This window comes from Manduca sexta, chromosome 21 (genome assembly GCF_014839805.1).
Source record: "Manduca sexta isolate Smith_Timp_Sample1 chromosome 21, JHU_Msex_v1.0, whole genome shotgun sequence".
Classification (NCBI taxonomy): Eukaryota; Metazoa; Arthropoda; class Insecta; order Lepidoptera; family Sphingidae; genus Manduca; species Manduca sexta.
The window spans coordinates 7208300-7234747 of record NC_051135.1 but is presented as its reverse complement, the minus strand read 5'-3'; the positions used below and the strand labels follow the sequence as shown (position 1 = coordinate 7234747).

Sequence of the window (26448 nt, the reverse complement as noted above, 5' to 3'; positions counted from 1 at the left end):
TAAATTGTTGCAATAATTTGCTGGCTCACTATTACAAGGTTCTACGTTATATTTGATGGCCAAATTTAATTATATATATCACACGATTGTAAGCGTTTTACAGTGAAAAATTCAATAATCCCCAAAGATGTATATAGGGGGAACCACGAATTAGATATAAAATAGTCTTTTAAAATTAATCTCATTTTTGCAATATACATTAACGCAGGACCGTGTTATAGTGAGCCAGCGAATTGGTATAGTATCAATCGAGAAAATGGACTAATCAGACAAATTTGTTTGTTATGTTTACAGATAACTTATTGTGATTGGTTCATTCTCTGATCTGGCGGTAGCGATGAGGATCGGTTATTGATTTTGGCGGTAAGATGGTATAACTAAAGGCAACAGTATCTCCGATGTATAAAATAACAAAGAAGTAATCATGACCAATGAATCCGCATTGATAGAGTAGTATGATTAAGGTCGAGAAATACCTAAATCTCATTCTCTTTAAAAGAGCGAGGCACGTGTCTAGTATAAAAACAAGACTAATTAATTTCGGAAAACTATCTACTAATCAATAATTTCCCAGACATTTCGATCTCACGGTACTGTTTGCTTTGTCTACACTAGTTTGGATGGCGACTGTCAAGTTTACACAAAGCATCTCCAAATATAATGAAATTGTAACCGGCCGATGTCTGTAAATTGTACATATTGAACAAAAAAACTAATGTGGTACTAACTTATTACAGCAACAGAAGCCAAAACAACGGAAACATTACCCCCCAACTTCGCAATCGGGTAAAAAAGCCTCGTAAAGATCTGCCGACCGGAGTCTTGCATTAGTCAAGGCCCCCACTAGGTAAGGTAAGACAAAAGAAAAGTGCCATTCGCTACCTAACCAGCTGTTTAAACTACACCGCTTTCTGTCCACGATTAGCACTCGTGGTATATGAGTCAGTATAGTAATCTCATGGAAGCGATTAAAGAAGGTACGTTAGTGATGACGTCCGCAATGTAAATTACATCACCGGCATTTGTAAGAACGCGTGTACGCGTTTCTTGGGGAAACAAAGAACTTTAAATATTATAGTGTATGCAGCCAGGTTTCCATAGTATGAATGAGTGAACTTGAATATACTATAGCAACGTTTTAAAAAGCAGCCTTGCTGGAGTTATGAAGTCGAAACGGTTCCCGGGAATTCCCGTTCATTCCTAATCACAATAATGTACACGTAATATTCACTCGTAAATAAAATTGTCGGTTTATTAGTAGTGGCATTATTAAACATGGAACAATAGATTAGTATTGTTTAATGATTCAGTGCTTAATCATTCAGCTGCGACAGTACTCGAATAATACAGAACATTGAATTACAAAGTAATATATTATGGTACTTAATTGCCATTGTGAACCTAACATTCGACCTTCTAACGCTCAGTATTTACAGTGGTTACAATTTCATTTATATTAACCTAAGTAGATTTTGCTCATCCACACAAAAAAGCATAAAATGTCTAGACTAGGTTTCTCTTATAAGAGAGATCTTATACCGTAAAGGCTCATAACGGTAATTTGAGCAACTCAGTTCCATTACAAAAGATCGGACATAGCCCAACCTACTTACTTACGAAGTTCAGAATCTGATAAACTTCACCATATTGTAATAGAGCATTAGAGTGAATCGTCTTAACTGCCTTAACATAATGGTGCTAGTGGACCTTCGGCCGCTAAACAGAGTTGTAAAGCGAAAAATCCCGTTTTCCAAATGTATCCGAATGCAATCATCCCACTGGGCAATTTAATGCAAATTGCTTTCAACCTGTGCACGCATACCGGCCGTGACCGTATCTCTCCCCTGGACCTTGAATAACACTTCCATTGTTGGTATCTGATGAGTACCATCCTATAGGTACCTTTATCTTGCCATTAGTCGATTCGCCGTATCCACTTACGTACAGAAATGATTACCAAATTGTACGTGCAGTTCACAAAATTAATGGCAACAAAGAACCGAATCTTCTATTACTTAACTAACACAGTTTACGATTGAATAATGCGTAGGAAAAAGTAGATTCTAAGAATACTTCAATCATAGAGGCTTATTATTTTTAATATATTATCTATATAAATAAAAATATGTTGCCGCATGTTTTTAAGAGCATCACTTAAAAACAGCTCGACCGACTTGACCGATTTCTTTTTTGTTGTCTTCCTTATTACCAAGACAAGGAATAATTTTGAAAAATCAACTAGAGCAAGCGGGAAAAGTTGATAATTTGGGCAATATTTTTGTATGGACATACTTTTTCGTACTCGCTAATCTCCGAAATCACCTACTCGATTTTAATGAACATTTTTGTGCGTTTAGTTTAGTTCTAGCTTGAATCATACAATAATTTTGGACTCAAATGCAAATTAATACCTATATGTTGTGACTGGTTTCCTTTCGGAAAATTTCACATTACACCACTGTCAACCAGCTATTAATAAATACTTCAGTGAGAACCGAATATAAAAATTCACATTTTTGTTGGAATACACAAAAATCATCCGTTGTTTTCTATTTCCATTACATACAAAATTAGACGCTATAATAAACTGTCCACAAAGGTCGCCTACAATTAACGGTTTTTAAACTCGCGTGCAGGTGGCAGTTATCAACCCACACAAAGATAAACTACTGAATGAATGAAAGCGAATTGCGCGATATGTTTGTCATAATTCCAATGAAAATAACTCCGTCTGCTGCCTGACAGGTATCGCTATCAGACTTGAATTAAAGTTATTTAGAATTCATAATATTGATTATCGATCGTCTAATTTGGATTGAAAGCAGCGTGGGTGAAACGTCGCGTCGGTCAGTTTTAAACACTGTGAGAATATTCATCTGAATAGTATTATTAGTTATCTAACTAAAGCCAACGCAACGTGACAATCGCGGAATAACTTCGTAATATAGCTCGTCGCCATTAAACAAAGAATAAGAGATATTCTGATTAACCGCTATTTCAACAAACGAACCCAATCTCCGTTTTCGGTTTTTCTCAAAAATTTACCAATCAGAACAAAGTTTTTATTGACACGCAAGGTGAGATTGGCTTTGTTTAGTGGAAACGGCTGTAAATCACTCATATGATGTTATTTTTGGGTAAGTCAGAGAGATAGACCTTCTACCACATGATACGAGCATTTCTGTCACAATTAAATTTTTAATACAGAATGGAGAATTTAAGAAAATTGACAGATGCTTTTGTCAAAAAATGCTGAAACATGTCGCTCTACCGTATTTTAAATAACAAAATATCAACAACTCCTGCGCACGTTTGTAAACATGTATAAAAATATTTTTCTGCCCGCCAAACAACGTGGAAATGTACTGAACGCCGCAGTCCAACGGTTTTGACTGATCGGCTAATTTTATATGATTAGTAAGCAGGATGCTCAATAAAGCCGGTGTAGTTATTTTACATTATGTGTTTATTTCCCTAATATGTGTATAAAAACAAATGCGTACAATGAGCAATTATGTTAACAATGCGTTGGTATTTATTTGGACACAGAATTTAACGCGCAATTCATTTTGTAAATCGACTTGTATAACGAAAAGTCTAGTTACAAATTATGTTGTGACTAATAGGTTAGTGTATATTAAAAATGCTATAAACCTATATATCTCAAATCTCCCCTAAACCTTTTTTATCTAACCGAAAGCATTACACCTAAACTTAACCGTATTGCGACATAATTCAATTTACAAACTATTTCACAAAGAGATAAACATCCTCATGTTTGAAATGAGACCTCTATATTGAAAGATTATCTCACGAATCCACGTCAAATTAATGAAGTTACGTGCGCCATACCGCGTTGGCTGCGAGTGAACGTGACAATTTGTTTCAGCCGGCACGTGGCCCGCGGCTTTGCGGCCTTTGTGTCAAATGCAGCGGCGATGTGAAAACGTTGAATAGCCTTTATGCACTCCTGGTGTTTACGCTTGTTATGTTTGAAATGTTGAGCAATTTTTATCGTATTTAGAATGTTAAGAGGGCAATCCATTGATATTAGAGTGCATTGCAGTTAGAAGAGGGCAATGTTTAAACCCCGTGCTTTTTTAAACTAACATGGAAGTGGCCCTACTGCAAGTGACGATACGTGGTGTGGGGGCCCAGATAGAGTATTGAGTGACGTTTATCCTTCGTCCGTCGACACAATTATATCGGCCTCTTTAAAACCATATAAAATATAAACCATATAAAGATCAACACCCGTAAACACCAATGAAAAACTAGATACAAGTATACAGATGTAAATATGTGTTTCTACACGCGCAGTAGAGCATTTTAATTTTCAATTGTCATTGTCAATTATTAGATCACTGTTCTAAACCATAAACACCAATAGTAGGAAACGTTATAGTATTGGAAAAATAATCTATATCACTATAAGAACTTGCTTACTAATTTAAAGTTTTATTTAGAATTAATATTCAAATGATGCGAAATCTTTACATCATTTACATATCGACAGAATAAAATCCGAACAGATTAATTTAAAGCAGAGTTTTAACCGCTTAACTTTGTTTTGGTGTAATGTGTTTTCAATGAAATATACTGAGCATACAGTAAAATTAACATAGCATAATAACTTTAACCAACATATAAGATTCGCCATTTGATTTATTACCAAAAAGCCCTCAATGGCCTCACTAAATGTATACACCTGCTTTTTGAAAAGGGTGGTCCATAAGCACCCTAATTGACTACCTACTCCAAGACTCACTCCAAAACAAAACATTAATAAGCGCAGTATGAATACACATATTTTTCCCCAATACAAAGTTTTTCCCAATACGTATATTATAATTTCCCCGCGTTCATGACTTCACAATGTATGATTTAATACTCGATGTTTTCCTTTCACGACAAACATAATTATTAGACTTTAGTTACTTACAAAATACATAACGTCATACTTTTAAAATGCCGGCAATTTCAAGCAACACTACTGGCGTTACTAAGGAATCATAATTATTGTGTATTTATACAAGTGCAGTAAGATGAGGTTTTATCAAAAATAACTACCTAGCAATAACTATTACAGTACATCAATAAAGCTACAATACTGTCACGTGCATTAATTATTAAAAAACAAATATTAAAAATAGTTTTAAATTTCAAACAGATAAAAAAGTTGGACTCGCGCGCCGAATTTTCCGTACAAACTTGTAAGCGAGGTATGTAAGTACTTCAAACTTGACAAACCTAACTTTGCCGTTCTAAAAACTAAAAAAAACATAACCTAGAATAAAATCAAGCAAATGTAATAAAGAGTAATGACTGCGGTAAAACAGATAATCCTATCTGTTATCAAACAATAAAAATATAAATCACACAAAAATTATATCGATAAGAAATCGCCTAAATGCATCACAAGTTTACGTTTTAGAATCATAACACAAACAGTGCTAAAATTAGGGGTTATTTTACCCACATAACGTTATCAAGATTAGCAATTATGTGATAATACGCGATATCTTTTTATTTATTACATATACATATGGTACGAATACGTAAATAAAATGGTCCGATCTAATAATCAAAAGCATTAGTAAACTTGTTATCACGCGTTAGTCGATTGTAAAACTAATCCTAAACTATTTTGCTACGTGACTTTGATATCAGAATTTTATACGTTTCTAAAATAGAATGTATAAGAAATAAAAATCAAATATCAAGGCATAATATTCTACTTAACTCGGACATATATAAAGAAAAAATCATTAACGGTCTTTTTTATAACCGATTTCAAATTTTCGATCATATCTCAAGAAAAAAAAACAATCAAAATGAGTCATCTAAAAAATTATGACGATCCATTTTCGAATAAAAAAAGCCATTGGAATCGATTATTGTAAACGGTCGTAATTCAATAATCTCGATATTACGATTTTGATTATAATACTAGCTTTTGCTCGCGATTTCGTCCGCGTGCACGTGTTTTCTGGGATAAAAGTCCCGCTATATATTTTCCCGAAATAGAAAGTAGCCTATAACCTTCTCATGGTTTAAACTATGTCCACCGAATTTCCTAAAAATCCGTTCAAAAGATTTTAAGAAAATCGATAACATACAGACAGAGAGAAAAGGAGAGTTTGTTATATAAATATATATAATAATAATAATATCAGCCCTGTATTATATACTTGCCCACTGCTGAGCACGGGCCTCCTCTACTACTGAGAGGGATTAGGCCTTAGTCCACCACGCTGGCCTAGTGCGGATTGGTAGACTTCACACACCTTCGAAATTCCTATAGAGAACTTCTCAGATGTGCAGGTTTCCTCACGATGTTTTCCTTCACCGTTAATAGAATACGACTCAGCTTATTTTCAATTATACTACAATAATTGAAAATAAGCTGTGCTATGTTTTAAACCCATTTTCTGACCGATTGCAAAAAAAGAGGTCCTGTGATCGACCCGTATGTAGGTATGTCGGCTATTTTCTCAAAAACCACTGATCTACTTAGAATTAGTCTTTTTAATCCTTAATATTTATCCCTATATTAATCAATATTATCCGAAACTATTAAAACATCGATTGGAATGCTTTATTACGTGTTAATTTTAATCCGTTGTCTTAATTTATATTTCTTATCATTATAAAATACACAACACACGTGCTTGCCACCTTTGAAGATAATTACCTGATTTATAATATGAGTGTTAATTTTCTTATCTTATCTGATAAGAATAGGCATGCTTGGTAACCCTTAGTAATATTCAGTCTGCCTCTAATCAAAGGATTTAAAGGCATTGTAAAATATTTATTTCTGTCGAACCACATGATACAACTATAGAATATTATATTGTTGACAAATCCGTCTATAATATTTGTATAAAGATACATCTTTGTAGTCTATCAAAGCACTTAATACCTCCTATTCATTACAATGAAGAGGTAACCTTACTCAGCAAATTACCAGGTAAAAATTTAAATCATTATATTGTTGAAATTAAACTATTCTTCGGATTTATCACGATTTTTTATATATTATAATTTTCTCGTTTCGAAGACGCAGCTTTCTAAAAGAATTTATCACTATAGTTTCTCACTCACTCTTCACTGGTAGAAACTGCTTTTCGAACTAGTGGTAGAGTAACAATTTACTGATTCTAAATAACGTTAAACATTTTATGGATTCAATATTTTCATTTCATTTCAACACAACCCAGCCATAAGGGATTCTCCTAATCAATCGCAATACCCCTCTTTTGTCATACTCTGGGATTTGGCCACGATAGTAGGACGTTCATCAGCAACTAGAAATTTCATACATACGTATCAAATCCTCTCTCTCTAAGGTCTCTAAGGTAAGGTCTCTTTTCCTTAAAATTCTGAATGCTGTTGGTTTGTCTTAATTAACTACTATAGAACAGATTACTTAACACATAACTCTGCTGGTCACAATAATTATCTATACCTCTAATTTTGTAATGTAGCCTATGGAAAATTTTGTAGGTAACATATATAAACGTATAGTATTATATAAACGTGTAAACTTAGATTAAGTACTGTATAAAATATACATGTAGGCTACTTCTTTTTCCCTTATATTAAAAAAAAAATCTACCCAGCATTAAGCCACTCACCTGAAGTAAAGTATTCTGGCCGTATCGCTGCACACACGCCTCCATGAATTCGTCGATAAACTCATCGTATTCCTTGCCTCGGACTCGCCTCTGGCGAAGGCCGATATACAACGGGTCTTCAAGAAGATCCTACAAAGAATCAATGTTTAAGAAGAAGTTAGAAAATTGGCAATGATTAGGGGTCTGGTTATTGTTGAGCGTGAAATGCAAACAGTTGAATTGATCGTCACTTATCAAAATACTGTAGTAAATAGATCAAATATCTACTTTTACCAATCAAAGACTCATAATATATCGTATTCCATGCCTCATAACATATAACTAAATATCCTTTTAAGGTTAGTCAGATGCGCTATCAGAGAACCCACTGTTCTACTACCTTATTTCTATCCCCCAATGTAACAAGAATGAGCCTTTTACGATACTGAACACTAATTAAGTGAATGTAATTAAGTGAAATAAGCCTTAAAGTGATATTCATGAAATCAAAAAACGGACTAATTTTAAATGCTAGACCTCCGGACTTGTCCTACAGCAAACGCCAAACGCAATACCAATGATCCGACTAAGAACAGCACATATAAAAGATTAAAACGAATTTATAAGGAGGTCGAATGCAGTTTATAACAATACAAACCAAATACCGCCAGACATTACCAACACGTAACACAAAGATAATGACGGCTGATACATTTCAATCCAATTACCTAATCAACAAAACGAAAATGTCTTCTAAGCGAAATGTGGGAAGTATAGGCGACCAGTATTGACCGTGACATTACTGTAATTATTTATTGCATTTTTTAAACATAATTCATTGACGTCAATCGGATGGTATAGGCCTCCACTGTCCTCAAACAGTAACACCCACAATTTTAAATTACAATTGTACTGAAATGCCTTCATCTTGATACATCTTGAGTCTTAGAAGTAGTGATTATTCGCGTTCGAGAAAATTATAGCCAAGTAGATTACCTGGTTGTCCGTGCCGACGTCCAGTGTTATAGGAAGGCATTGGTGGGGCTTGATGCCTGCCAAAGCGGTGTACAAAGACAGTTTTCCCACGGGAATACCCATCCCGTACGCGCCAAGGTCTCCCAGACCGAGGATTCTCTCACCATCGGTGAACACGATAGCACGAACATCAGGTTCCGGCCTACAATCGTGAATCACTTATAAGTCAAGTATACACTTCCCTGAGTAATGGCGTTACACAATAATCCCATAATGCTATTTAGTAAAGAACACGTTGGAAATGTGTTTGTCACGACCGTGAAACTATCGCGTGACACTACTATTCGTAAAATTGTAGGGCAGTATGCTATTCCACGTCGTGTGGATTTAAAAGATGTTTAGTGTTTCGTTTGTAGAGGATAGTTTTTCTTTCGGGCATACACGATCTAAATGCGTGTCTTCATTAATGCAGTAACCTTGGGATAATGTTTGGTGGTCGATCGATGTTTCGATTACCTTTTTAGATAGACTAAAACAACATAACTAACATTACAAAAGTTATAAGAAACCATTCAAACTAATCTTATTACTTACCAATTTTTAAGAATGTTGAATATGTGACCCTTATCGTTGATGGTGATGAAGAGACCTCTAGGTCGTCTGTAAATCAGACCGAACCTCTGACACGCCAATCCCACGGTGGGAGTGTACACAATGGGCAGATACTTCTCAATATTCTCCGCTAAAAGTCTGAAGAACAGCTTCTCATTTCTGTCCTACAATAATTCAACATCACTGTAAATAATTCTGTCATTTGGTCAAATAACAAAAAAATTGGTCAATAAATATTCATGAGATAAACTCGTTCTAACGAATATATAATTTGAATGATTTCACAATATTATGAAATAAACCGGAATATTCCTTATATAAATACAGAACTAGTCATTTATAGGTCCTTTATTATCCTTACATCAATTTGAATAAATTTAGCAATCATAGCGTGTAACTGATCAGCAAGTGAAACACGAGTCTAATATCTTATACAATTGAAACTTAATAATTTCAAGAAACAATAAACAAACTTCGCCAACATGCAATCATTAATCCATTATTATCATATATAAATGAACATTCAATCACACACCATATAACATTGTCATCATTTTCATTATTATGATCACTTATATCCGCTAAGGCACCATTTAAATTACGGATAATGGTAATGCATTCGAAGTTATTAGTAAAATTGCCCGTATTATTATACCGTCACCTACACATGCTATCGGAAGTGCAAATCGTATTGTCCTTTTTGTTTACTCTATCGTTTCAACAAGAACCGTATTAATATAATTTCCTAATGATTATTATAATTAATAAAAAAGTATGTAATGTAAACCTACTGCTGTCAAATAAAATTAGGCAAAACGAACTGTATTACGTGACTCCCAAAATGTAGCTAAATATCTTTTAGATCTAAAGGTCACTCGTTGACAGGAAACATTATTAAACTTATTTTTATGTATTCCTTAGAATCTATCAAGAAATATGTTAAAGGCGAAACAGCAGCCAACTTTATGAAATCTGGAATCGACCTTATTAAAACAGGTACACGGTTCACCCCGTTACGTAACAGTTAGAAGCCGGTTCCATAACCAACATAACTTAAAAAAAACATGTTCACTGAACAAACGGTACCTTTATCATGTTTAGTCACCTGTAACTCGACGAGGTATAGATATTTGTTCAGATTGTCCTCATATCTATCGATTGATATCCTACAGATGTCCAACTGCTCCTCTTGAGTTTTGAACTTGGCCGCCAACAAACCATGTATACCGAGAGCTTGGCGCTCTTCTAAAGTAAATGCAAGACCCTTAAACAAAATGTCTTCTGTTATATTCCATACATTCCTTCCACAACTTGTAAATTAAAGTTAATAATATATTTTAGCAGTATCCATTGAATATAATGCTAACGGTTACATTACACATTGCATAAAGCATGCATACAATAGAAAGAGTCAATATGCATTCATTTATTTATTATCACCCAACTGCGTTTTCAGCCCAAGACGGTTCTATAATTCACACTTAATTTACTATCGATTTATTTAAGTTTAGCGACGATTTACAATCTTCGTCTTTGAAATTGCGTCTCAAGCAACCGAGGAAGTTCTTACATTTTCCTAGATCAGTTTTTCAAGGCAAAAAATAAGGAAACGACGATAGTAAAAACCCCGAACACAATTCAATTTGCAGCTTACCTTGTTGAGCCGTGGATCCCTGAGATGATCGATACCTCTGACAACGTTTGGACAAATAATATTCCCGGTAACCTCGTGGTACTCCCGGCAGAGTACTGAGGTGGGTTCCAGCGCCGGGCATTTTGAGAGTACATACGCCAGAGCCCTGTTTGGGCCTATTGCGTTTGTGCAACATCTGTAACAAGGACACCTCTTTGTAACTTGTTGAGAAGCGAAATGTTGCGGTTCCGTGACCGCGTAATTTGTTTCTTTTAGTTTTCCCTCTACGCAAAATTTCCCATCGTCATCAGTTATTTGATGTCTAACTGTTTGTAACTTAGAGTAGATAAAACGTACACAACACGCATATAGTAAATATAAATAACATTTATTATTATAGTACTTTTAGAAACCCCAATCTCTCCATGCATGAAAACCGTTATTATGTCTGATATGATTTACACCGGTTATTATTAGAGCATTGACTCGTCTTGTTCATCGTGAATTGAATGAATGGTGATCTCTTCACACGCGCCTTCCAATAAAATATGCATATCATTACTATCATAAACATAACTGGGGAGTTACGACTATTAGTCTCGAGATTTCTCGCAGACTGCACCGGGAAGTGATTCGAGTGGCTCTTGAAACACTCCAAACGCTGTTTTACAAGCCTCGTAACAAGATCAAAAGCGTCTAGAGCGGTGTAAACAACCGATCAGCTAAATATCGATAAGATCGTCCTAGTGTTGTACCGATATCGCCAAAAACAAAAAAAGTGCTCCGTTGACCATGAACAAAGGGAATGATTCAATTGCGAAATTGTTAATGCAATTTTATAATCGAATAATGTAACTGTAGTGGTCAATGGTATTCAATTACGTTTTTTTTTTTGTTAGTCAGCAATCGATTTTTATGCTGTTATTACAGCTTCGTGGTAAAACCGAATCACAGGAAAATATTGGATTTTAAAAACTTATACAACACGCAACCACGTCATTGAGAAAGTGTAACGATGTGTGTTTACAAATGGTGATTTCCAAGTCGGAAATATCAATCTATAAGCTACATATTATTATTGCCTTTGCGGTCTAACTAGCCAAAGAAAATTAGATACTTATCATAAAATTTTCTCTTTTGCGTAAATTATGTTATTATGGCAACAATAGTCACATAAGCAATTCAATTTCAAAAATGTATAAAAATGACTTGAATGATGATAAAACGAAATAGCTTCATTCTAATCGTCAGATACGTAGTGTCTGAGGTTTAGTAATTCAAGAGGAAAATGCCGGGAAAACAAACGCTCTAAAGAGTTTAAAAGGAAAAGCTGAATGATTTTTAAAGGTATCACGAAGAGACTATGACTTGTTAAAATATAGAGGAAATACGAATAAAACTATTCGTAGATCGCGTATTGACGATACATGATAGTCCTATTAACATGAACGGCAAGCCTATTTATAAATTAATCAGACTTATGTAATGAATCAGACTTTGTATACAAAAGATTTGTAAAAAAAAATATACAAAAGATTCAATGGAGTGTGGACAATTGATGACAAAAAAAGTCCGGAGCTTCTTTCTGCCTTTCTTCTTCCGGTAGTCATCGCTTAGGTAGCTAGTGAAAGGCTGGTAGGTTAAGCTAGGTTAGGACTTTTGTCATCTTCACTGGTGAGGATCGCGACGCGTTCCTCCCTTTATCTTTATTACGATTATGTACATAATTTTATTTCTTCTTTCCTACCAGCCCGAACTGGCTTCTTTGTTTACTTTTAGACTTTCGTTTATGTCCAATATAAATTGTCTTTAGTTTTTATAAGCGACTTTATCTAAGTAATAATTAAATATTCTCATGTACCTTGACTTATCATAAGTGCAACTAAGTTCGCCTACATGATGAATAAAGCATTAATTTATTTTATTTTATTTGAATTGTTCCATTTGGTAAACTCATGTTTAATTATACCATTTAGGCAAGAAGACAAATTGTTCCAAACCATTAATCACTGAGTCTCTTATTGCATTTCAACCAATGGATGAAACCGAACAACGTTGAGAAGGTCAGAGAGGTTTAAACTAATCAATTACTAAAGACGAGAGGGCATGCCCGACGTTCGTAAAAGACAAATGTTCTTATAGTTTGTTCAACTGTAATTCTACGACATGGGAAGAATCTAGGACATAAAAATATTGAAGAACAGTAAATCTACGAAATCTTGTTGTCGCAAGTAAGAACTCTCTTAACAGTGACTAATAGAAAAATTGCAAATAAATATCTTTAGTGCCTTTCCGTGTTTTAATCGATATTTTATTAAGCGGTAAAAGTAGTTTAGGCATGCAATATAAATCTGGATACATTGTAAACACTTTTCTAACAAAAGCAACATCATTCGTTTGTAGATCCTTACGATAAAAAATAATTACCTAGCTTGAATGTAATACTATTGCATCCATAACGATACAATTATATTACAAAACGGTATCTAAGCTCGTAAGGTGCTACTTGTAACTGTACACTGTACACCCACATATAAGCATCAATGCGGAAAACGTGGATCACGCCCAGCGCTAGCAAATCATAATATAAGATTCACACTTTAAGATTAACAAAGCACACAGAGACAGAAAATCACCTAAACATATTTACTATTTGATAACAATGACGTAAAAACATGTGATTGATGAAGACATAACAATCAGTATCGGTGAATAGCGTAAAAGCGATAAAAACTATAACAGATATTAACATATCAACAATGGAAATCAATACTCGAGTACTATATTCAATGTCGTGTGCAGATCGCGTTTACTGTTTAGAGTCAACCTTGCGTCGCTCCAGCGTCACATTTTACTCATCGCATCACGAATTAACATTTTCCGGAACGTGCGCTTTTATGATCAACCGTATTATGTAATTAACCGTAACGCGAACGTTTTGACGCATTTGGGCTTGCAAGGGGCGTTGCCCAACCGTTAGCAATTACGTACAACCAAGACGCATTTAGCGTGTTTGACAAAAAAAATCACAATGTTTTACGTAGATAACGAGCCCAAAAAATCTTGTACAAACACACGCAAATATTTCAGCGATCGAGTTGGCTTGTACACAAACAAAATTATATAATGGGTGAACGTTTTTGGTGTCACAAGGTTGACAGTTCTTACTTCTTTTGCGGTAATGAGACAAGTCTAGGAAAATCTTTAACTGCAGGGAGAACAGAAATAACTTTGTATGGGCTTATTTTATGTAAATACTTCTATTTCTGTGTATGCTCAGCATTTAAAATCTTAACTACAGGCCAATATTTACATTTAAGATAAGACTAAAAACATATTTACTCATGATATAAACATATTAAATAAAATTTTTGGTAAGGGAAACTTTGACAAGAGAATAAAAATGCTTTAAAAGCATTTATTCACCGTGAAGTCTGGGACTTATCTAGGACAACTTGACTAAGATATCACTTGCGAAAAGCTGAAATCACACATTGACTTTGCCACTAAAACAAAAGTATTCAGCAAAAAAAAAATACAATTCAAACAAACATTAAAACCATAAAATATTTTGTGATTTCACCAAGTCACATACATTTTGTGCAACTGTGCCAACTCTGTTTTATAGTAGGACAGCCTAAAAATAGTGGGCAAACGTAAATTCATTTCAAGATATGAGAATGTCAATGTTAATGCTAGAGGTGTTATGGAATTTCATTAACAATGCAATGTTTTAATTATATTACATGAATATTCTACTTTAGAATTTCTACCATTTTTGTTTTCATTGTCTGCCAATTTCAAGGCCAAGTGTTAATTAAAAGATATAAATTTATTATAATGTAAGTATATTTGACACATTTATGTACCTACTTATATTTCAAGTTTTATTAAAGGATCATTTCATTTCCTATTCTTGATTTTTTTCATATATTGGTATAAGTATTTTGTTGATTACTAACATAGAAACAAATAGATAACTCTATATTACAGAAGACAACAAACAGTTAAAGCAAGCCTCATTTCCTATGCTAATCTGTACATTCCTACCAAGATCATTGTACAATTACTACATGCATTTCTTAAAAGGTTACTTGTCTGATATACAAGGAATAAATTATAATGATTTTACTTGTTTCAAAGTGTAATATATTTATGTAAGTTTCCACTACTATTGCCTGAATATATATTTAAGAATAATAATAGACATCAGAACAGTATGGCAATGTAATTCCAAAATATGCCAAAATCTTCACTGTGATGCATTTTAAGTGTTAATTTCCAGTTGCAATTCAAGATCTAGGTTGGCTGTAAAGGGCATGGTTAACTAGAAGTTGTATAAAATGGAAGTTAAGCTTGAATGAGGAGGTAGCGTAAGTATATTTTAAAATAGTAAATATTTTATTCTACATTTCAATAGTGACATGTTCTTATCTAGTAGTATTTATGTAGAAAAAAAAATTAAGGTTATTTGAGTAAGTTTTATTAATGGCACACACATTCATAACATAATCCCGCAGGGATAGGCAGACTAATATATATTTTGAAGGCATTCCTTTTTTGAACAATATTGTGACTATTCATGATTCACAATACTTAATTCCTGATAACTATTGAAGTGTCCCATTCAGTACTTAAGAAGTCCCAGTTTGTTATAATTTAAACACTATAAATTCTAAAACTAATTAGTTAACTAAATATTTTAGTGTTTTATCTTATTGCTAGATTTGCATAATCTTTAGTTCTATGTAAAATATAAATGAGGTCAATAGTTCATGACCTGGAAATGTTTTAGATACATTTAGATACTTTTGAGATAGCAGTATAATTGAAAATAGGAGTCATTACATAACATAAACATTTTGGTGAAAACCACATTGTTTAAAAAACTGTTTAATTTCCCATAAATTATGCATACATATATGTATATACCACATCAACAGAACACTTATGATAAGATAAGATATGTTATCAACAATTTTCATCTGCAATGACAGCAATGCAGAGAAAATCATATTATAATGTATTTTATGCAAATATGCTTGTTTTATGGAGGTTAAGAAAACACAGATGATGTGTCTTTATTTGTTCTTCATTATTACATCAACTATCATTTAGGCTTATTTCGATAATAAATCACTAAATGAAAGTTATTTGAAACGAAAAAAAATTAAGTTAATTGTGCAAAATTTGTATTTTGCACCACTAACTTCATTTTAGGCCTTGATGCCTAGTTCATTAATTACATTGGCCTATTTCAGGACGGTCGTGTTGTGTAAGGTCAACCTATACGGCTGAAAGCGTGTTATTGATTAGCAAAAGTAATATAAATTAAAAATATCCTCGGGTTTTTGCAATTCACTCACGAGACGGAAAACCCATTACTATGAGAGACAGGTACCTCACAATGCGTTGGGAACCTTGAAACCGGTATGACGATGTGCGAAATACTTCCGGATGCGAGAAAAATCATTCAAAATTTGAGAAGACACGAGCGTATTGAACGACGCTTGCTTTCATACTTCGCAAGGCACTTACTCGAATTACTGTGTACGCGGCTGTCTTTGGCAAAAAATATCGCAACTCAGACACTAATAATCAGCTGGGAATGTCGCTTACTACATCTCTTATAATTTGTTTATAGATCGGGATATAAAAACAGCTGTCACGTTATGTAAACTCCGAAAATAAATGAAAATGTACTTACAACAACGATCTGGGAACGGTGGAAAACATTTCAAAAAATATTTTTCATATACAGCTAACAAATCACTAATCAACACAACGGTATTGTGGAGTCCGATTTGTAATTTTTATTCTATTTTTCTAAATAATTTTAGTAACGCCCTCCATTCCATGTGGCAGTGATCTGACTGTTTTAGGGACGGGTAATTCGCAGAATTATATTGACAACTAAAAAGGTAATGTGATGTTGACAACCAAAACATCACTATTCACTAGTGAGTAGGAATGACGTAAAAATCGATAAGAAATTCCAACAATGTTGACCATGAATCCCCTGTTATATATCATGTTATATATCATGTTTCCCCTGTATTTTACCCGTCAGGGCTTTGTAATAGGAATAATATTATTGATCTTGGATTTTAGAAAATAGTTTTACAACTTGTACAACACTATTTTATACTGTTTCGTTAGACTTGGCAGAAAAAGAATCCTGTTCGGTCTCAAAGCTAGGTACATAATAATATTATATGCTTTTAATATGTACATAATTAAAAAAAACAATATCTATCAATGATCTTTATTTTTCAAGAATATCGTATAAAATACTTTTTTTATCACGCCACACTGGCATTTCTTTTTTTTTTTTCTAAATTATGACAATTGACAGCTGTCAAATTAAATAAAAAACATTGTGCGGCCGATTATCTAGCAGAGCTGTGCGCTTCGGAGGAATTTGTTTTCTATATTTCTTATTTGACGATTAAGAAATCGATGCCATGATACGCGAAGATGACCCACAGTTCAGAATTACTCCGGTCCAGCAAATGGCATCAGCATGCACTGGTGCCCTCATAACCTCCCTATTCAGTAAGTTCTAGCAAATAATAATTATCGTATAACGAATTACTTATTAATTTATCGTTTTATTACAGTGACGCCATTAGATGTTGTAAAAATAAGGCTTCAGGCTCAACAAAAGGCGCTACTCTCTAATAAATGTTATTTATATTGCAATGGGTTGATGGAACATTTGTGCCCGTGCGGAGAAACTGCATGGATACCTAAGAGAGTTCATTTTCACGGCACATTTGTAAGTTGAAAAACTTGTTACAATATTATAATTTTTTTTCGGTCCAATCTTTGTTTTATAGTGTGATCATGCATTCATAAACAATTAAAAACTGTACAAACAAATTTAATATGCACAATGTGACCTTGTTCGAGTCTTCCGGTTTCCACATTATGTTTAATTTCATCTATATTTTTAATACACCATTGGGTATAATAAAGTGGAGTTTTGAAATGAATAAAAGCTGTTGAATAACAGTGAAACTCAAATGATTACCACAATAAGTTTAATTAACTGTTGGTCATCATTAATCATGATTACCTAGTTCCACTTATAATAATTATTATTATAGTATGATTATGACAAAATCTTAGAACAGGAAATGATTATGCTAACAGAAAGTGAGGCAGATAGGAATGGATTTCAAATGACTTATTTCGTTTGTTATGTGAAAATGTTTTTTTTTTTTATTGAATGATGAAATAATCTTTATCTTTGACAAACTTGATCTTATCTTGCTTTGTTGCTAACAGTAATAAAAGTCATTTTAAAAATTCACAGATAAACTTTCATACAATAAGCATACTATCATTATTATCATTTTGATGGTATAATATTTGCATAATTAGTTGCAAAATATTTGGGTCAATCTGGCAAAATTACTATATGTATATTATGATTATTTTACTTTGTCTTTTATTTTAATCACTTGACAACAAAATTCAATTTATTTTGCAGGCACATTATCAACTTAACCAATATTATGAAAGTGGATGTTATTTCAATCTGAATATCAATAAACTTACACATATTTTAATATGACACAATATACACTAATGTTTTAATTCCAGGATGCCTTCTACAAAATAGCTAAGTTGGAAGGAGTTCCCGCATTATGGTCTGGTTTGAGCCCCACGCTGGTTTTAGCTTTGCCCTGTACAGTAATCTATTTTGTGTCTTATGAACAACTGCGATACAAAATGAAAACTGCATACAATAAAATAACTGGGGACAGTGAGTATGGTTTGCATTATACTTTTTTAAAATAATCATGTTACATATTGACTTAAAAACAAGTGTAATACAAAAAAGGGCTGTTTGATACACAATCAAATTCCATTTAAATTTAACTGTCTTTGCATCTGAAAACCTGATTTTTGATGTTATTAATGCATTTTTTTTTTCATGTGCATTGTATATTGTGTTTAATTGTTTAGAAAGTGCAATTCTTTCAATTCTATCATGTCCTATATACAATTTAATGTTTGTAAAAATACCAATTAGGTATGTCAACCATGTCATATTTAAGAAATCCAAGCATTTAATATAGCACTGCATATTTACTCTCAAAATCCATACAAATTTTGGGGGTTTTGGGTTCTATTTGTTCACAATTTAAATAGAACCATTACTGCATTTTTTTGCTAATGTTCTAGCCTGAACAAATCAATACAAATATATATAATATTACAAAACATTGTGCAAAGCAGACTGGCTTTATTTTCATGTATTTTGTTCAAGGAGTATTGTAACATAATCAAGTGTTAATTAACAATAACAGGTCTGAGGTCAATGCTCTATAATAAAGTCGTAATAGTTAACAAATTCATATTACTTAACTATGAGTAAATTTGCCAGTTAATTAGTTTCAATAATTTAATGTCACTTTCTAAAGGCTATGGTGCAAAGATTACTAGTATTTTCCCTATTTGTACTTAAAAAAGGCTATTTAAAGTATTTTGTTTTCAAAAATCCACGACTAGGAATTTTAAATCTACAGACAATATCGTCACTTTTAAAGAAGTGAAATCTTTAAATTGGAGATTTGGCTTGTAAGAGGTTGTGCTACAACTGCAACCAAGCAAGCAGCATACATATTAATTTCCTGTTTACTTAGTTACTGTCAAACAAAACTTGTACAATGTGTGAGATAATAGCATACCGCCAATCAGAGAGGTGACAGCAGTTAGCTCATTTTTTCTTAACATATTCCTAATTATTAATTTGTGATGACGCTGTTTACAGTTCATTTGTCCTCTTATCAATTGTAAGATGATATTACTATGAGGGTTTGGATTATGACAATATTATTTGTCTCAAGTAAAAATATAACAATATATGTTATTTATGAAGTTTAGAATTTATCAGACCCTACTATAAATGTTCCTTATCTTTAGGTATCAAATTACATTAAATTTAATGTAGATTTTACAGAAGTAACATTATAGTTATACAAGAATATTAGCTTTATACTATATAATGCTATTATTATTAACTGTAGAATATAGGTATTAGCTGGATTTATGAACGGTTATTTTCTTAGAGTAGAGGAGATGTGCCTTTATCTTATCTTTATCTTTTGTTATGATTGTTGCTAAGATTTATATGAAATTTTCTTTGTTTGGTGTTTAAATGTAAAAAATATTTTAATAATAATGTATAGACTTGATCCATAACCACATACAATAGCAGTCTCACCACAAACTAACATATAAGCATGTAACTCCATTGATTTGTAAAATTCTATGTGTGAAATTTATTCCACAAGTACCATTCTATTTAAAAACCATAAATGTGCCCATACTACATCTATTTATAATCAGTAGTTTTTTTTTTGTCATTTGTCTACCTTTATTTATATGGATATCTATAGCATCCTTGTTCATCTAATTTTATTGAACTTATATATAAATTAAATGGTACTAAAATGTCCCTAAACTATTGGATATTGTCGTCTGGAAGGCATATTGTTATGTTACATAAGTTAATAGTTTATAACACATGAGAATTAATACATCATAAGAAATGACTGATTGTTTGAAAAGACCTTGGACTCAAGGTTTACTGCTAGCATAGATGTTGTTGTCAAACATCTCATGTTTATAATTTTTTTGATGTGTGTAAAAAATGCATTATTTGGATGTTTATATATAATTTTTTAGATAAGATTTAATATAATTCACTTTATCACATTGTATATATAAATGTACATTTTGCAAACAAATTCTGTGATATCAACAGAAATATATATAGGAAGCATAGAAAATGCAAATTATGTTGGATGCTTAATATTTTTTGTGAAGTTTCAATTTATTTATAAAAAAAAATATACTTTTATTAACCCATCTGCTACTTTATACTATACTTACAATTTGATTATGATTGCAAGTTGCAACCATTATATTTACATAAATATAAAATCAAATATTTTTACAGTGACACAACCAATCTGGATTCCTTTAACAGCTGGTGCAACAGCTAGAATGACTGCCGTTACAATAGTTAGCCCTCTTGAATTAATTAGAACCAAAATGCAATCAAAGAAGTTGACATATTCAGGTAAGAACAAAAATTTATAAGATCATATAAGAATCTTTTTTTTTTTACAAATAATTACATTTGTTTTATACCCATTAAAATGTATTTTTCATTTTAAAAAAAATTGCAGAAATCAGCCTTGCATTGAGACAAGTCATAAAGTATGAGGGATACAGAGGGCTATTCCGTGGACTAGGATCTACATTGTTAAGGGATGTGCCATTCTCAGGTAAATAAATATACATTGTATTAGTGGCCCTAGCAGACATTGTCATGTCACTAACTCTTCCACATGACAACTTTTTATGTAGGTTATTTAGCTTTTTTTAGATCTCTTAACAGATCCATGTCTTGGGTTCAAATCTATTTATTTTTTAAGCGGGAACCATCCGAAAACATTCCAATAATTTAATTGAGATAAATTAGGTGATTTCGGATATTAGCCTTGTAAAACATAATATATAACTTGACCTCACATCTGATTTAATATATTTCTATAATATTTTTATATAAGTATGGCAAAGTGTCTCAACACACGTGATGGTAAGCAGATCGGGATCCAAATTGAATATTGACTTACAATAAGTAATACCCTTCGGCAGTCAACAGAATTGTGCGTTCTGTTCAAAATGTACATACACAGGCTGTTCCCGAAACTCGACACACTTACGTGGTCCACTATGGCGGGAATTTATATATATTATGCCAATTTAATAAAATTTATTGATTTCAGGTATATACTGGACTACATTTGAAACAACTAAAAGAGTATTTAATAAGCCTGACTCAGAAAAGAACACATTCTTGTTTAACTTCTTTTGTGGTGCAGTTGCTGGAAGTGTAAGTAGGAAAACTGCTGAGATATTATCAATCTTACTTGAATAATATTCTCGAAGGTGAAAAAATATTTTCAGATCACGACATATCTTGGGGAGTAGTGCAATGATCCTAGACTAGAATTATTTCTGTTTTTTGTTTTCTGACAAAGCATTAATTTTTAAAAATAACTACAGAATTAAAAAGTTGAATTGGTTTTTATCAACATTTTATAATGCTTTTTTTATTTTAGATTGCTGCACTAGTCACACTACCATTTGATGTGGTAAAAACTCACCAACAAATTGAATTAGGCGAGAAGGAAATTTATACAGGTCAGTGTTTATAATTCAGTTTGATTAATTAAGTAGGGTCTCTTATATTATAGTTTTTTTGGTTGGTCTTATTATGTATACAGGGTTACCTTTTGAACACATTTGATATTATATTTTTATTATAGATGTAATGTAATAATGATGTTCATGTGCATCATAATTATATTTTTTTTGTAAAATAGTAATTCAATTTTTTTTTTTTTTGTTTCCAGATGGCAAAGTTCAGCAAAGAGCCTCAAACATGCAGGATATTGCAAGAAATATATACAGGAATCATGGATTCAAAGGTCTATTCACTGGATTACTACCTCGAATATTTAAAGTGGCACCAGCTTGTGCCATCATGATAGCAACATTCGAATATGGAAAACAATTTTTCCGAAAATATAATACCCAGAAATATAAGGAGAAGATGCAAAGGTAAACCAATATTATTTTTCGTGTCAATCATACATCAATAATAATCATGTAACATGTTAACTTGCCTGTTTCAGAAATGGAATAGATGTGAAAATAATTAAATCTGAAGATTAATGTTGAATTAGAAATTATAACTGGTTTCTTTATTTTTATTAAGTAGTAGTAGTGATTAATTTTTTATTTTTAATTAATTAATATTTCATCTTGTAAAGTTTACATTTTGAATTATTCCATTTTTTTTTATTAATTTATTTTTCCATTATTTTTATGTTATAGCAGACATGTAGAATATTGCAGATATGATAATGAAATATTATTTTGTATTTAAATCCTATTCAGTAATCATATAAATCATAATAGTAGACAGCAAAGGCAGGTTTGATTGTGAGATTTTTTAAATATATTTCTTCTTAATTTTTTCAGACATCAAGAAATTGTTTTAGTGGGACAAACATCAAACAACAATGAATATTCATGAAGTAATGATAAACATGGGTTATAATTGATATTTCCAATAACTGTTGCAGTTATTAAATGTGATACAATTTGTATGTTTAGATTATAGTTTTCATGGCTGTTTTAGTTACCAAGAAGTTAAAGGCAGTGATAATATGACAAAATAAATCATTTTAAATAAGACATTCTCTGTTATGGTCTCATTATTGAAACATTTTAGAAATGTTGACATTCAGTTTTTAAATAACACTCTGGTAATTTCTCTCACTAGAACATAGGTCAGTATAAATATTGTAATTTGTAATCATTATGATTTTTACGATTTTACATCTAATATTGACTATGTATGTTTAGATCAGAACATGAATACAATACTTTAGAATGAGCTGTAGTCATTTTCTTATCACAATGTAAAGTAAAGATATAAATTAATTATTTATGAATTTGTGTCAGTTAAAAATGCTACTAAATATGTATTCCTGATGCGAGACATTCATATCTTGGGCACCGTTTAGGTTCTAATACTGGATGACAAATAGAACTGATTTAAGAAAATTAACCTTGTCACTTCTGTAGCTTAATTCTATTAATAGTTTAGTAACTGTTTTGTGAAATTTGTTTTATGTATAATGTGGCAGTTGGTCTTCCAACTGATGTTAATCCTTCTTGGGAAATGCAATATATTGTACAATTAAATAAAATGTTTTTATTTTTGTATTTATACATCTATTTAATCTTCTGAATAGATTGTTATTAAATAAATGATACATGAAGTATCCTCAAATAAAGTTTCACTGTCACATTAAGGGCTTTGTAAATATTAATAAGAATCTGTAAATATTGATATAAGTAGTTTGTAAATAACAATGACATAAATTGTTCATTTCGAAAACCCAATGTTAGTTTTATTTATAGTATTTTGGTATATTATGTCTATAATTATAAATGACAAATATCTAATCCCTCCACATATTTTTTGAGCAGATTTAGAGTATGCTTTGTCAGTCTTTAATTCAATATTTTTTTATAAAAGTCTGACAATTAGGGAGTTAATTACATTAACACATTCTTGTATGATAAATGTGGGTTAGGCCATCCTTTGATTCTTAGCTTTAATGAAAATTTCAAATCCCCTGCAGTGTGCCATTTCACTAGATTAATAGCTGATCAGTCCTCTTTTACTACAACCAACTTATTAGGCAAGCAAGCATTTTGCAGCCCCAATAAGCAGTAGCAACAGCACCAAAACAAAATTACAGAACAATACAAGATGCTAGACTGCACTTATTACATTGAGATATTATATGTTAAGCCTCAAAATTCCCAGCTCTTAATACAGAACAAATATGACTAGTTGGAACACATCTGTAAGCAAACTGCTGCTTCCTGGCATAAATTAACATTGTTCTTTGTACCTAGACAGACTATAAGAGACTAACCAACTCGTAAGAACTTTAAATTTTCTAAATACATACAATTACCTGGGTAACAAGCTGGATGGCTATATGGATTTTGGGCACAGTTACATAATCCTGCAACCAGTAAATAAAAGACTGTATAAAAATACTTATTTATTACATGGCCTTACAATTACTTAATGCACAATTGGTCCTAGAGGTTCAGCCTTTATGTTTCCAAGGTCTAACCTACTATCAATAGATTCGTCTATTTGTCCAACTATCGCGATATTGTCTCCTCTTATTATGTGCAGCCCCAGGACCACTTGCGCCACGCCACTGGAAGACGAGAACACTCTCTCGTGCGATTCATCTAGGATTATGTTTATAGTTTGATCAAAACCTTTCAACGTTCCGATGAAGTTCCTTCCATCTGAAGTTATCACTGACACTGTTTGGTTTACGTAGTTCTCGAGACCCGAAGCCATAGTCTTTGGTGTGCAATCACTTAAAAATGTTTGTAACAGTAAAGACCTAGAGGTAAAAATAATTTATTGCAAAAATAACGAAGTCGAAGCGCTAAGCGTGCTGTTTTCGTTTGTATTTATGGAATTGTCATTTGTCGGCTGTCAACTGTCATTTGTTAGTCGTTTTGACATTTTATGTAGTGGTGAGCCCTCAGAACAATGATAAGCATAGAAGTAACACTATGACATTTGAGTGTACTGTGTCTTAGACAGCAAGAAATTTAATTGTGTTGCGATCCCTTCTGACATCTTATCGATATCGATAGATGCTTTGTCTATCGGTTATGGTAAATTCACAGACCTGCTAAAATAAACACTTTTCGGTCAGTCAACTACAAACCGTTGCAAATTGCTATTTTAGTTAAAGGCTAAAAAAAGATATCAAAACCCTGATTTGGTATTCAAGTACCAAAAAAAGTCTGGGTATAAAAAATATATAAATATAAAATCACTCGGTAAAAAGCTGTTAAATTACAATAAACTATAGAACTACCGGCGTTCTACGAGCTAAATTTTGTCCAATTTTCATTTGCTATTTACAGCAGTTTCCATGCCTTCCGAAACGTCATTTACTAACACAAAAATGGTTAAGCATTTAGATTATTAAATTAAGAAACTGTTAGAAATTTCGGAAGGAATGGAAACCGCTGTAAGTAACAAACAAGAAATCGGCCGGAATTTCGTCTAGGAGAAAGCCAGTACGCCTTCTGTTCTTTTCTGACTTTCTTAGGCATTAAAAGATACTCAAGAGGTGGGATTTGACAGAAGCTACTAAAATGGGACAGTAAAATTAAAACACAGCGGTATCATTCATGTCACATATGTTTGATAACTTATTTCAATGTTAATAAAACTTTGTCGATATGCTTAGAGCAAACACGGTGCTGTTTTTCCCAATGCCAATTGGGACGAGCTATGGCAACGATCCATTTTTGCCTCATAGCATCATCTGTAGGGAATCTGCAACGAACACATTGTATTAAACACACTATGAAAATCAGATAGTTTCCTCGACCCCAGCCTTCGCGCACGGTTTCCAACTGGCTCTTACCACTACACCACCATATATTGAAAGTAAAAGGCAATTTATGCAAAATAGTAAATTACAATATACCAACATTTATGTTATCGAAAGAATATGCAGCACAACACTATTGAAAACGACTACGTAAATTGGTAAAAATGAAAAATACTTAATAATGACTGGATCGAATGGCCAACAGCAGATTATAATATGACTAGAGCATAATAAAGTATAATTAATAACACTTTTGCACTTATGTACAGGGTTTAAGCAAATATATTAGGTTTTTTGTTTACTCACCGATGGAAGCTGATGATTTCAGTTTCATTTTCTTTACGAGAAGAATGAGATTTACACCCCACAATAACGCAGGCCATTGCTTGTTCCTAGGGCTATATTTTACTTAAACAGCACTGTGTATTTATTAAAATTAACAACAATAATTTACACAACATGTAGCCACTTTAGAAAAGTACGCGCTGAAGTATAACGTAACTAAATTGTGTGAACGCGTTTGTGACATTGTTTTGAGATTGGCAAGTTGGAACATTTGACATTT

At 32.4% G+C, this 26448-nt stretch overlaps 3 protein-coding genes and 1 long non-coding RNA gene across 4 annotated transcripts in view; 2 read left to right on the top strand and 2 right to left on the bottom strand.

Moving 5' to 3' along the window:
* LOC115444285 (NADP-dependent malic enzyme) overlaps positions 1-16743 on the bottom strand; it is a 32150-nt gene extending 15407 nt beyond the window's left edge. Inside the window, exons 1-6 of the mRNA XM_030170011.2 lie at positions 16547-16743; positions 10861-11035; positions 10312-10470; positions 9189-9370; positions 8616-8796; positions 7641-7769 (exon numbers count right to left, since the gene is read on the bottom strand). Of these exons, the coding sequence (XP_030025871.1) occupies positions 7641-7769; positions 8616-8796; positions 9189-9370; positions 10312-10470; positions 10861-11035; positions 16547-16575 (855 nt within the window). The 5' untranslated portion in view covers positions 16576-16743. The remainder of the gene's footprint in view (positions 1-7640; positions 7770-8615; positions 8797-9188; positions 9371-10311; positions 10471-10860; positions 11036-16546) is intronic.
* Positions 13577-16553, top strand: LOC119189989. The gene is made up of 3 exons (XR_005112705.1): positions 13577-14681; positions 14833-15212; positions 16101-16553. It is a non-coding gene; the product is annotated as an uncharacterized LOC119189989 (long non-coding RNA).
* A 425-nt stretch (positions 16744-17168) lies between the features above and the next one.
* LOC115444286 (solute carrier family 25 member 40) lies at positions 17169-23838 on the top strand. Its single transcript, XM_030170012.2, has 9 exons — positions 17169-17394; positions 17460-17617; positions 18448-18610; positions 20813-20935; positions 21045-21143; positions 21648-21754; positions 21984-22065; positions 22278-22485; positions 22909-23838. Exons 1-9 carry the CDS (start codon positions 17304-17306, stop codon positions 22961-22963), a joined length of 1086 nt encoding a protein of 361 aa, XP_030025872.2. The 5' UTR covers positions 17169-17303; the 3' UTR covers positions 22964-23838.
* A 661-nt stretch (positions 23839-24499) lies between these two features.
* LOC115444287 (U6 snRNA-associated Sm-like protein LSm8) lies at positions 24500-24970 on the bottom strand. The gene has a single exon (XM_030170013.2). It carries the CDS (start codon positions 24824-24826, stop codon positions 24536-24538), a length of 291 nt encoding a protein of 96 aa, XP_030025873.1. The 5' UTR covers positions 24827-24970; the 3' UTR covers positions 24500-24535.
* Positions 24971-26448: the final 1478 nt, after the last annotated feature.